The 14,950-nt window shown below is 32.7% G+C and overlaps 1 protein-coding gene across 4 annotated transcripts; it reads right to left on the reverse strand.

Moving 5' to 3' along the window:
• Positions 1-12,273: 12,273 nt before the first annotated feature.
• LOC139876817 (protein ELF4-LIKE 4-like) lies at positions 12,274-13,801 on the reverse strand. 4 transcript variants are annotated; one of them, XM_071864185.1, is made up of 3 exons: positions 13,710-13,801; positions 13,552-13,608; positions 12,275-13,000 (listed from the first exon to the last, which is right to left on the reverse strand). In XM_071864185.1, exon 3 carries the CDS (start codon positions 12,925-12,927, stop codon positions 12,586-12,588), a length of 342 nt encoding a protein of 113 aa, XP_071720286.1. In that variant the 5' UTR covers positions 12,928-13,000; positions 13,552-13,608; positions 13,710-13,801; the 3' UTR covers positions 12,275-12,585. The 4 variants fall into 4 exon arrangements, with proteins under 4 accessions (XP_071720289.1, XP_071720288.1, XP_071720286.1 ...); XM_071864186.1 differs by having other exon boundaries at positions 13,552-13,588; positions 13,710-13,784; XM_071864188.1 differs by lacking the exon at positions 13,552-13,608 and having other exon boundaries at positions 12,274-12,993; positions 13,710-13,771.
• Between the last annotated feature and the right edge of the window lie 1,149 nt (positions 13,802-14,950).

Below are 14,950 nucleotides of genomic sequence, written 5' to 3' on the forward strand. Positions count from 1 at the left end.
GGTTATGGCCATTAGGGTTCATTTTCATAAATCTAACCCAAAACCCACCCATTTAACCTTCAATTGGGTCACACAATGTGATGACCCGGAAATTTATGACCAAATTTAAACTTAATCTTTAACGTTTCCGACACGATAAGCAAAGTCTATGAATTTGAATCTCAAAATTTTAAACTATTCAAATACCTTTCGATTGTTCTCAATGATTCGCGAACAATTATATGTAATTAGATATACATACTATAACTTGGAAACGTAACAAAGTGTTATGAAAATTATACTGTGCATTAACCTTATTGGTTTGATTATCTGATTGATATATTTAACTACGGAGTTAAAAGATTATGCCAAACGATTGAATTAAAAGATATTTACTAAGTCTTTTAATGATTACGATGTTGTTACGGGTCTCTGTTGTGAGGTTCACGCTGATTTGAGAAATCGTTCATTCTTAACGATATTCGGAAAATATGGTAAAGTGTTTGTTTAAATAACGTAATCTAGACGATACAAAAATAAGGAATATTAACTGTTGGAATTGGATATATGAATAACTTGTGACGTATATTTAAAACGTGTTTATAAATATTAATTTGGTTACAAAACGTTTTGATTTAAAAACAATATTATTAAAAATACTTCGTTAGATAACGAGCCATTGATTTATAGAAGTAAATGACCAAAACACTAGAGAGTTTAAGATATATTTCGAGTGATATAGTTTAGGGATAATTTAAGGCTATATTTTGACAAAAATACGTGTCACGAAATGTAAAATACAAGTTTTCTCAGTGTACGAAGGGACACTCGAAAAACCAGAACCGGAACATAAGTCGCGTGATGACGTACGACTTATCGGAACAAAAATTACAAGTCAACTATGCACATGAATTTAATATAATATATAATTAATTATATAAATTATATATATTATATATATAATTAAATATTATGTCGACAAACAAGAAAATAAAAGTTTGTGAGCTGGATCAGAGGGCCATGCGATCGCATGGAAAATAGGCACAAAACCCATGCGATCGCATGGGGGTCAGAATCAGGAATTATTCTATAAATAGCCCAGGTTTCTGCCGAACTCTTTACCCACTTTCTCTCAATCTCTCTCTGTTATACATAAATATATATTATTATTTATTATTATTATTATTATTATTATTATTATTATTATTATTAAGATTAATATTATTATTAATCTTATTATTTTAGTATTGATATTATTATTAATAATATTATACATAAAATATTACGACGTGAGTAGGTTCGGGTTATTTCAAACCAAGTTTTCAAATGAGTCAAAGCTAAGGAAACTATGGGTTATTACTAAGGAGGTTATGGGTTTTGTTCGAGGGTATTGCTCGTGAGTCAAACTAGTGTTTATCATCTTCGTTGCGTCTACGTACTTTCCCTACAATATTGAATCTCAATATTGATACGTAAGTACTTATATTTTATCCTTTATAAATTAATAGTGTATCGAGTATATATATTTATACATGCTTGTATGCTAAATTTCATCGATAAACAGTTTATAATGAATCACGAATTAAATACATATATTACTGGTAAAAGGTATATGATATACATATTTTTGGAAAGCTGGCGAAAAATCAATAACTTTTCATTTAGATATCGAATAGTTTTGATGAACGGATTAAAAGATATGATCAACTAAATTATGTTTGACATTAAATGAAATTGCTTTTGAATCTGCAATTGAGATTTAAACAACTTGTTTACAAGATTGATAAAATGGATTTTTAAATATTACCAGCCGAGTAAATGAATCCTTAAATAAGGTACGTCTCGTTTTGTTGAACTATTGTCAAAATTGACTTTTTGAAACGACTTTGGATAACTTTTGTATGTCGATCTCGAGCATTAGGATTGTGATACACTATGACCAGACCTAGCTTGATAGACATTTATTGACCAACCTATGTTCTCTAGGTTGAGATCTACGATTATTTGATATTCTGAGTTTCGATCACATTACGATGAACAACTTTATATGCTGCTAAGGTGAGTTTCATTGATCCCTTTTTAATTGCTTTTGCAATATATATTTTTGGGCTGAGAATACATGCAATTTATTTTAAACGCAATGGATACAAGTACATACTTAATTCTACACTGAGTTTGAACCGAAAATCCCTTAGCTTTGGTAACTAGTAGTTGCCAGTACATAGGATATGGACTGGTGGGCGCGAATAACAGTATATGGATCCATAGGGTTTGACATCCCCGTATGTTCCAGGTATAGAAAGAAACTCTAGCCTGAATTATAAAACAGACGTATGCTATTTGAAGTTAGTACACGTTGGATTGCGTGTATTGTACATGTTGGTTGCATGTTAAACGAGGGGTACTTATTATAGACGTTAAGGCTTGGTTACCAGGGTGCTCATTCTTGTAGAACATTTTGATAAACGTTTCTGGATGAAACAACTGAAATCTTGTGATCCATTTTTATATATAGATTATGCGAAATACTAAAACTATGAACTCACCAACCTTTGTGTTGACACTTGTTAGCATGTTTATTCTCAGGTTCCCTAGAAGTCTTCCGCTGTTTGCTTATATGATATACAAGCTATGTGCATGGAGTCTTACATGGCATATTTTTCAAGAAAACGTTGCATTCACCAATTCATCACCATATACCTTATTTTGACTGCATTGTCAACGAAAGAACTATTGTAAACTATTATATACGGTGATTGTCTATATGTAGAAATCATCAGATGTCGAAAACCTTTGATTTAAATATACATTTATGGTGTGCCTTTTCAAAAGAATGTAATGTTTACAAAATATATCATATAGAGGTCAAATACCTCGTAATGAAATCAATGAATGACGTGTTAGTCCATATGGGTTTGGAGCGATCGTCACAATTGGTATCAGAGCGTTGGTCCTAGCGAACCAGGTCTTGCATGAGTGTGTCTAACTGATAGTTGTTAGGATGCATTAGTAAGTCTGGACTTCGACCGTGTCTGCATGTCAAACGTTTTGCTTATCATTTTTTTGTCAGAAATTACCTGCTTATCATTCCTAGTCTAGACATATTTTACTGCATTGATTGCATGAATAGCGTATAGACAAAATTCATATCTTAGCGTATCTGTTACTGTAAACTTTTCCTGACATCTTCCGAAAATTTCTCCGTGATTTATGGAATTTGGTATTATATATACATATGTAAATTATGTATTGAAGAATACCAAACTACATTCTATAATCTAATTCATATAAAAAAAAAATCATCTCCCTAATTATACAAGATGGATCCCGTATCTAGTTCAAATTCCTTAAACTCTGACAGCTATTCCGATATGGATATTCACCTGAATTCCGAAGACAATGTAACCGGAATGGATAAACCAATTAGCCATCATCTATTCTGGATGAATTGGGGATGGGTTCGTAGCCTACTTAATTATTGGAGACAAGAAGAAGGCGATCCCTTCCATCCACCACATTTCCCTCTTGGCGAAGAACCTGAAGCACTTACCGGTGAACCTGTTCATAATACCATTTTCTCTCTCATCTCCAGAATATCTCGTCATGATCATATACTCTCTCAAATTCTGATCTTATTCATCCGCTCGTCCGAACCGCCAATCATCCCGGTGTAGTAGAAGAAGTCAACGAGCTTCGCGCTCGGGTAGTGGCTTTGGAGAATATGGTGCAAAGGTTACAAGCACCAGCAGAATCTCCGGCATCAACAGTTCCACCGACAACAACACCAACAGTACCATTACCACCACCAACAACATCCGCACCGCAAGCCTCAACATCACAATATGTACTTTGAACATCAACGTCATACGCATCGTAGTTACTAAGAAATACCAGCAACAATAACCGATGAAGTATTAACTTATTTCCCCTGAAGAAATTTTATGTATATTTAATATATATAAATTTTGAAATCAAAATAAATCTTTTCGTACTAAGCTATTACGTGTGAATCTTAACTGGTAGGTACTACTCGGTTAGTTCATATTACTAATATGCAATGATGTACATCCTTCCTTAACAACTTAACCATTGTTAACTACAATCTCTGTTTCAACTTAATGAATTCCATTTCATAATAAACCAAGTGTATTATTCAATTACATAATTGATTTTACATTTTCATTTTCGATGTACTCGAAACTTTCCAGAAAACATCATATGTGCCTTGTAAGGTTCACAAAGATTCCACAAGCATCAACATCCTTCACCGAGAAATAAGAATAAATAATGAAGTATCGATTACATTAGCGAAATACTCCGCAAAGATTATGTAATCTTTAATGTTTTAGAGATTAATCATTTCTAAGTCAAGCCGAAAATTAAATGAGCTTAATATGATATTAACTCATTAAATCTGTGTTACATCTGAAGAAAATATACATACATATATTTTTATAAAGACGGTAATAAAAATTCTTTTGTACAAAGTATTAATTGTGAAATCTTTAACGGGTAGGTAATACCCGAGAAATATATAAGTTCGCAATTAATATGTTACACTGTACATTCTTCCACTTTGATTCAAAAATTATTAACTATGCTCACAGCAATATACAATCGTTTCCATACAAATTCAATTACATATTCTGATATTGACAGAGCAGAATCCAAGTCAAGATTTAACAAGTGACATCATTCTTAGATCTCTACATCTTTCAAAGCTATACTTTGACTTCAAAACGGTGAAAGATCCTTTAGCATTGTTATTACCGAAAATAATTTTGCAATTTCTTTTCAAAGTATCCAGTTTTATCACACTTCCAACCAGTCAACTTCAACTTTTCAGATTAAGCCTTATTGTAACCTTGATATATATGTTTTGTTACTGGGGAACCTTTCATGTTCCGCTACATTAGCAGTAAATTTACCAAACAACTTTATTAATCCTTGACTTTTCGAAAAATCATAATATTCATTGAAACCCTATCATGTACTCATCCACATCTTGTAACGGCAATTGCCATACCAACTATCGGGAATTAGCAATCAGTATCTTGAAATCTTGTAGCACGTCTACGCCAACAGTTATATGTGTACATATAACGTCTACCTTCTGGACTTACATACTTCGAATGTGAAGTTTCCGAAAAACACCCCAAACTACGAAACTAGTTCTCCGAATTTTGGAAAAATGTTGATGAAGCAGCAAAAACTGTAAACGACCTTAACAGTCAAAATTTTGATGATAAAGAATAGTATGGTGGTAAAGCAGAGAAAAAGAGAAGGTTTGGAATTGAAAAACGGATTGAGCAGACCATGAAGGAAGCTGTGGACAAATCACAAAGACTAAATCTACCTTCAAAGAATCCAAATGATTCAGAATCTGCTGAAATCATTAGCGAATACCTTGCTCCTTACTCTAAAACCTTTGCGGACAATATTCTTCATCATCATCTGATCTTAAATATTCTAAGATATCATCGTATCTCCCATTATAAATATCCTCCATATTTCTGAAGATATTTTTCGAAACCATTCTTATCTGAAATCATTACCTCTTCGCGCTATCTGTGTTACATCATAAAAGAAACTATTTTAGTTTCTAAAATCTGAAAAATTCAAAAAAAAAAAAAAATGGATGTTTTGAAGTAATGTTGGAAACTGAAGCATGAGTTAGTATAATATAATGACACTTGATCAACGTGATTATATTACAGTAAGTCATGTTGAGTTTCTAATGGAACGTGACGAAGGTTCACAGATCACACCCTCATCATAAACCATGTTACATAACTCTTTCATTCTATATAATCTCTAAATATATCAAGAAAATATATTTCTTGATGATTCGGTCTTTTTAGGATATTCTGGTAATTTGACAAGTCAGATTGTGCCATTACCGTTTCTTTCTTAGAACATTAATTATGTTTATTCTGAAATTCATACCTACGAATTCTGGACCATTATTCGCTTGACTTAAGGTCGGGAAAAGAAAACGAAAGCATGAAGCTCCGAAATATAATGGAGAACATAAAGCCCGATAACAACCCCGAAATTACAAACTGTGTATATCAATGCGTATAGCAATATAAAGACACGGGAGAATGAAAAACACTATAACCCCAAGGTAATAGTAGAAGAAAATAATTTTCTCCGGTGGTAGATGAAAAAGAAGAATGACAGATATGAAAGTTAGGAGTATATCAAGAATCAGAACTGGATGAAGCATTTTCACAATCTTTTGAAAGTATGAATTAAGGAAGAAGATGTAGGAGTGATGAAAATAATGAAACGGAAGTGGTCAATTTATAGCGAAATATCAGACATAGCAATCGAGGCAGATTAAGCAAAACAAAATCTCCTTAATTCCCGAAGAATCAAATCTTATTTAGATTATGAAGATTTTCTATTCCTTAAATTCCGAAAATCAATCGTTACTACATCAAAAGTTAAGATGAATCTCTATTCCTTCAAATTCACTATTATACGATAACTTCTCTCATACGCTTCGAGTAATCGGATTGTTATATCCATATTATTCAACGGTGATAAAACTCTATTTATCGACTCATATACGTCATGAAAGCATTTTTATTGTTAGCCATGACGACCTCACTCAAATTTCGAGACGAAATTTCTTTAACGGGGGGATATTGTGATGACCCGGAAATTTCTGACCAAATTTAAACTTAATCTTTAACGTTTCCGACACGATAAGCAAAGTCTATGAATTTGAATCTCAAAATTTTAAACTATTCAAATACCTTTCGATTGTTCTCAACGATTCGCGAACAATTATATGTAATTAGATATACATACTATAACTTGGAAACGTAACAAAGTGTTATGAAAATGATACTGTGCATTAACCTTATTGGTTTGATTATCTGATTGATATATTTAACTACGGAGTTAAAAGATTATGCCAAACGATTGAATTAAAAGATATTTACTAAGTCTTTTAATGATTACGATGTTGTTACGGGTCTCTGTTGTGAGGTTCACGCTGATTTGAGAAATCGTTCATTCTTAACGATATTCGAAAAATATGGTAAAGTGTTTGTTTAAATAACGTAATCTAGACGATACAAAAATAAGGAATATTAACTGTTGAAATTGGATATATGAATAACTTGTGACGTATATTTAAAACGTGTTTATAAATATTAATTTGGTTACAAAATGTTTTGATTTAAAAACAATATTATTAAAAATACTTCGTTAGATAACGAGCCATTGATTTATAGAAGTAAATGACTAAAACACTCGAGAGTTTAAGATATATTTCGAGTGATATAGTTTAGGGATAATTTAAGGCTATATTTTGACAAAAATACGTGTCACGAAATGTAAAATACAAGTTTTCTCAATGTACGAAGGGACACTCGAAATACCAGAACCGGAACATAAGTCGCGTGATGACGTACGACTTATCGGAACAAAAATTACAAGTCAACTATGCACATGAATTTAATATAATATATAATTAATTATATAAATTATATATATTATATATATAATTAAATATTATGTCGACAAACAAGAAAACAAAAGTTTGTGAGCTGGATCAGAGGGCCATGCGATCGCATGGAAAATAGGCACAAAACCCATGCGATCGCATGGGGGTCAGAATCAGGAATTATTCTATAAATAGCCCAGGTTTCTGCCGAACTCTTTACCCACTTTCTCTCAATCTCTCTCTGTTATACATAAATATATATTATTTATTTTATTATTATTATTATTATTATTATTATTATTATTATTATTATTATTATTATTATTATTATTATTATTATTATTATTATTATTAAGATTAATATTATTATTAATCTTATTATTTTAGTATTGATATTATTATTAATAATATTATACATAAAATATTACGACGTGAGTAGGTTCGGGTTATTTCAAATCAAGTTTTCAAATGAGTCAAAGCTAATGAAACTATGGGTTATTACTAAGGAGGTTATGGGTATTGTTCGAGGGTATTGCTCGTGAGTCAAACTAGTGTTTATCATCTTCGTTGCGTCTACGTACTTTCCCTACAATATTGAATCTCAATATTGATACGTAAGTACTTATATTTTATCCTTTATAAATTAATAGTGTATACATGTCTAGTGCTCGAGTATATATATTTATACATGCTTGTATGCTAAATTTCATCGATAAACAGTTTATAATGAATCACGAATTAAATACATATATTACTGGTAAAAGGTATATGATATACATGTTTTTGGAAAGCTGGCGAAAAATCAATAACTTTTCATTTAGATATCGAATAGTTTTGATGAACGGATTAAAAGATATGATCAACTAAATTATGTTTGACGTTAAATGAAATTGCTTTTGAATCTGCAATTGAGATTTAAACAACTTGTTTACAAGATTGATAAAATGAATTTTTAAATATTACCAGCCGAGTAAATGAATCCTTAAATAAGGTACGTCTCGTTTTGTTGAACTATTGTCAAAATTGACTTTTTGAAACGACTTTTGATAACTTTTGTATGTCGATCTCGAGCATTAGGATTGTGATACACTATGACCAGACCTAGCTTGATAGACATTTATTGACCAACCTATGTTCTCTAGGTTGAGATCTACGATTATTTGATATTGTAAGTTTCCATCACATTACGATGAACAACTTTATATGCTGCTAAGGTGAGTTTCATTGATCCCTTTTTAATTGCTTTTGCAATATATATTTTTGGGCTGAGAATACATACAATTTATTTTAAACGCAATGGATACAAGTACATACTTAATTCTACACTGAGTTTGAACCGAAAATCCCTTAGCTTTGGTAACTAGTAGTTGCCAGTACATAGGATATGGACTGGTGGGCGCGAATAACAGTATATGGATCCATAGGGTTTGACATCCCCGTCTGTTCCAGGTATAGAAAGAAACTCTAGCCTGAACTATAAAACAGACGTATGCTATTTGAAGTTAGTACACGTTGGATTGCGTGTATTGTACATGTTGGTTGCATGTTAAACGAGGGGTACTTATTATAGACGTTAAGGCTTGGTTACCAGGGTGCTCATTCTTATAGAACATTTTGATAAACGTTTCTGGATGAAACAACTGAAATCTTGTGATCCATTTTTATATACAGATTATGCGAAATACTAAAACTATGAACTCACCAACCTTTGTGTTGACACTTGTTAGCATGTTTATTCTCAGGTTCCCTAGAAGTCTTCCGCTGTTTGCTTATATGATATACAAGCTATGTGCATGGAGTCTTACATGGCATATTTTTCAAGAAAACGTTGCATTCACCAATTCATCACCATGTACCTTATTTTGACTGCATTGTCAACGAAAGCACTATTGTAAACTATTATATACGGTGATTGTCTATATGTAGAAATCATCAGATGTCGAAAACCTTTGATTTAAATATACATTTATGGTGTGCCTTTTCAAAAGAATGTAATGTTTACAAAATGTATCATATAGAGGTCAAATACCTCGTAATGAAATCAATGAATGACGTGTTAGTCCATATGGGTTTGGAGCGATCGTCACACACAAGCTCCATATGAGCCAAACCCTAGCTCAAACTTAAATAAACTCAAAACATAGAGTTAGAACTTACCGAGACTATCAAAGTGTAGCTAGAGACACGAGGAACAACTTTAACACTTGGGTTCGGGCAAGATTCAACCTTCTTCTTCACCAAAATAAGCTTTCTCTCACTCTAAAACCTCACTCTCTCTCTAAAATTGATTTTAAATAAATGGAAATGTCATAAATGGAGAGGGGATAAGGTTGAACCAGTCTTGAAGTCTCAAAAACCGGCCATATGTGAAAAGAACTAAACACCCCTAAAAGATTCCATTTAAAATGGACAAAAAAGTAAAACAACGACATTCGCGACACCCTGTCGCGTTTCGCGAAAACCAAACGCGACAGACATGTTTCGAATGCGATAACCTTGACAGAACTGGGATTCTGAAACTGTCGCGTCCCAGACAGATTTGTCGCGTATCGTGACACACCAGAACGCATGGAAGACCTCCAGACGCGACAGAAGGCCTGATCAAACCATTTCCAACATTTTCAATATTTAAACTATACACTATCGATCATAGGTACAATATTAAACGTACACGGAGTTAAATACGCACCTTAAATCATATTTAGGGAAAACGAGATGTTACAACTATACTTTGTATATTTTTATTCCTCGGTTGTATATTTAAAAATACAAGTGACTTTCATTTTCTAGCTAAAACGAGTGATTGTGTAGCTATTTGTATTAAAATTATCTATGTTTATCTATTTAACCTTTACAAACATGTGGTATTTATTTTATAAATTCTTATTCCTATAGGTGACAATATGGGCGGGCTAACCGGTGAGAGATTGAAGACAACCGACATCATTATTTTATTTGTGTATTTTGGAGAATGACAAAATTTTTTAAATATTCACTTTCATATTTAATACGTTATATTACAAGTTGTGCTTTTATTTGTGTATTTTGGAGAGTGACTAAAATTTTTAACTATTCACTTTCATATTTAATACGTTGTATTACTGCAAGCTGAAACCATACATGACATCTTAGATTCATTGTAATTGTATTATATACTTGATCGATATCAATACGAACGTTTTCAAATAAATAGAGATGCAGTTAATTATGAAAAGAGTCACCCTACATTCAAAACTGATGTGATTAAGGCTCACTTTGATGCCCAAAATTAATTGTAATGTTCATTCCTTAATTAGCCAAATTTACATTATTCAAGGCATGTTTAATGAGTATCTGCACCTGTACAAGCTTAAGCAAATGGTCAAAGTTAGCCTGCCTAAACAATAGAGCATGTGTAGGTCACCACCAATTTGCTTGCAAATTCAAAACTCTTTAACGCCAAAAAAAAAAAAAAAAACAAAAAAAAAAAAAACAAGAGCAGTTAAATAAATCAATGGACCATTTACCAGATGAACAACTTAAAAAGCCTGGGTGGTCACCGAGTTGACCAATTAAGCACACCACCCGGGTTCAATTCCGGGCTATGTCAAATTGTTCAAAAAGGGAGTGTGACTAGAGGGTGTGCATAATGCGCAATTCACCCCGTACCAGGTCTCGCGCTCGGAGGCTTGATTACCCGAGGTTTTACATTCTATGGGAGAGCCAATGTGCTCGTTCATAGGAGTGATTCCTCGCTTACGGAAAAAAAAAAAAAAAAAAAAGCAAGAGCAGTTGAATAAATCAATGGACCATTTACCAGATGAACAATACATGATTTTATCTCGTTCAGAATTCAGAAATCATCAGCTACCTTGAATTTGGATTGTACGAGAATCGGAGCATCAACGGTTAGCTCTCAGCTGCACCATAACGGTGCAGGTCAATAATCAATCGTACTCAATATTTAAGATTGAAACTCGAACGAAAAAAAATATTATGAAAACTCGTTTCAATACTATTGACCCGACCCGACCTGACCCGACCGGACCCAACCCACTTGGTACAAGGACAGTGGTTGATCAAAAGGGACAAAATAGTCCAATGATTTCACAAGGGATCATGATTGTCAAAAGCTACTTTATAAACCAACTTCCCCCACAAAAGCATCTTCAATACAGACCTCATCCAAAGAGTATCCATAAACACTAAAGATCAGTTGTTTCTTACTTTTCTTGAATTTGAACCACTTTAACATAAGCATGGCCCAATTCAAAACTAAAAAAAAAGAATTTTATATTCCATTCAATGCAGCACATTCCATAAACATTTACCATTTTTACATCAATCAGACTATCTTTATAAATTAAGAATCTTTAATGATAAAGACAACAAGTTCTCAAAACATGACCGGCGCGGCACGCAAACCTTGTGTTGCCTTTCACAACCTACCAAACCCACCTTGTATGAATCAGATTTCTGTGAAATACCTCCACCGAATACCCCACCGAATACCCCATGAGTGGTAGGTACGAGTATATCCCGAAGGCTTACTCCGAGTGGCAAGTATAGTACCCAACGTATCCGGTGATCAGATCTACAAGCAGGTTGATACAACCCCAAAGGGATCGTATATGCAAGCAGGTTGATTACGGCCTGAAAGTCGATGGTAAAACATCTGTTCCCAACGAGACTCGAACATGCACCAACTTCTTAAAAGCTTCCCCACATGGGGCCCCGACTTCAAAGGTAACGGGTACCAGTTGAGCTATTGCTCATTGGTTAAAGACTACTAGAATCTAATACAATAAACAAACGAATCATTGATCGAATTATTGGTCTAAGATAAAGACTACTAGTTTATAGAAAGTTTTAAGCATTATTACATAAATGAGATTACACGGATTATTGATCGAACCCCAACTACATTTGTTATGAATTCCATAATCTTGCAGGGATCATTGAAACTAGAAACTAATACAAGAAAGAAACGAAACGGAACATACTTAAATGATGTGAAATAGCTAACGAGATGTTTTAAACAAAACTTACAAACACGAGTATGATGTTTAGTAGCTTAAATTGCCAATTATGAAACAGATATTTCTAAACAAGAATCACTGATGAATTATCATTACCAAGAACACAAGCCATTTGCGTTATAATCGCGCTTAGCCAGACCTCACTCTCTTTTTACCATCAGATCTAGTGGTCCCACCTGATTCCGCTTCCGATGAAGCATCCAACGATTTGCTAAACGTGTTTGATAGATCACCGTAAAGATCAACCACCCGTTTAACATTATTGTTAAGCTCTCTGATTAACCCTACATTTCTTGTCAAATTAACAGGCAGTTTAGACTCTTGATTCTGATTAATCTCATTAATTAGCAGCCTGTTTTGATCCAAAATGCTCTGTACTTGTACAAAACTCTTTTGAAATGTATGCAATACTTTCCCATCTACACCTATCTGTGATCCATTCCCAATTCCAGAAAATATATCACCTTCCATTTTTTTTTTCCTCAACTTTTTTTAGGTCAAAAAGTCAAAACTTCAACACCACCCACAATTAAAGACCTGCAATCTTGTAACATCAAACAACAAGATCTTAAATCAGCTTGGTACCACTCTAACCCACAATATATATAAGATTTTAAAAACAGTTTTATGATAAAATCATAGCCATATTTAGGTTCTGCAATTCTGATTTGCAGGTTAAGATAAAGTAAAATTGTGGATTAAGATAATGTTATCTACCTATTTATGGTTAAATTAAACATGCCTTTTTTTTTTTTTTTTTAACTTAATTGCCTATATATAATAATAATGCCCCAAATTAGTGTTCCAATTACAGTTAAGAATCTTAAAAAGTTTTTACAAAAGTGAATTACAGAACAATACACACACAAAACTACTAAAAGAAGAATAAAATCAAATTCAAGAAAATGCCCTTTTTTTCAATAATTATAAAGATTTTTGTTTAAAAACCCTAAATTGAAGGCGAATTTATGAAAAAGATGGCATTTTATCGAACACCCAGAAGGCGTAATTACAAACAAACATCAAATCGACAAAAGAGTTCGAACAAAATTAGGAAAAAAGTGAAGAAAGTAAAGAGCATAATTTGGGACAAACCTCAAAAAGGTATTGAAATCAGGAGACTTTACAAAAGCTGAGATGAAGCAGAGACTCCTGAAATCATTAGCAACAGAAGAGAAAAAAAGATAAAAGAAAATAATGATAGATATATAGAGATAGATATATAAATATAGATATAAGATATAGAGATATACGATTGATAGTCCTTTTGTATATGAGATTTGACAGTACACACACACGGCGTGAGTGTGTGTGTATTTTGGTACTCTCTCTCTCCTCGTTTACTTCACCTGCGAGATTCTTCGCTGTTTTTATTCTATTTTATTTATTATTATTTTTTATTTTATATTTATATTTAAAATAATTTATGTATTTATATTTATATTTATGTAGATGTATATGTATTTATATATTGGTCCGTATTTATTAATATTATTACACATATTTGTTTTCATATTTTTTGACAAAAAACTGAAAATTAAAACTAGATCCAAAGATCTAAATTGACTTCGAAACATCCTTGAAACTTTCATCCCATGGAACATCCACACAAAAAAAAATGTCGAACACTTTTTTTTAATTAGCTAGCGTGTCAAGTGAGCAAAAGGATGTAAGTGTGACGCATACAAACTATATGGTGCTTTAACGAGACAAGAGACAAACACCAGCGAAGAAAACCTCAAGCAGAGGGAAGACTATCGAGGGGATAAACGAACAGAAAAAATCACGGAACGTAGCTATACGTAAACACACATATTGAAATGCTCCGTCATAATCCATCTGGTCGTAGTCCATATCGATTACAAACGATTCACAATAGTTGGTTACATCGCGAGGTACTTGACCTCTATATGATATATTTTACAAACATTGCATTTGTTTTTACAAGACAAACTTTCATTACATCTAAAGTTGACGGCATGCATACCATTTCATAATATATCCAACTATAATTGACTTAATAATAATCTTGATGAACTCAACGACTCGAATGCAACGTCTTTTGAAATATGTCATGAATGACTTCAAGTAATATCTTTAAAATGAGCAAATGCACAGCAGAAGATTTCTTTCATACCTGAGAATAAACATGCTTTAAAGTGTCAACCAAAAGGTTGGTGAGTTCATTAGTTTAACATAAATAATCATTTTCATCATTTTAATAGACCACAAGATTTTCATTTCCATTTCTCATAAATATACGTCCCATGCATAGAGACAAAAAAATCATTCATATGGATTGAACACCTGGTAACCGACATTAACAAGATGCATATAAGAATATCCCCTATCATTCCGGGACATCCATCGGACATGATAAATTCGAAGTACTAAAGCATCCGGTACTTTGGATTCAGAAACTTGGACGTTTTCGCATATTCCATGGAGCACGATCCTGAAAGTAACTATATCTGGATTCGGGCCCTTTGATTGC

This window comes from Rutidosis leptorrhynchoides, chromosome 11, assembly GCF_046630445.1.
Source record: "Rutidosis leptorrhynchoides isolate AG116_Rl617_1_P2 chromosome 11, CSIRO_AGI_Rlap_v1, whole genome shotgun sequence".
NCBI lineage: Eukaryota > Viridiplantae > Streptophyta > Magnoliopsida > Asterales > Asteraceae > Rutidosis > Rutidosis leptorrhynchoides.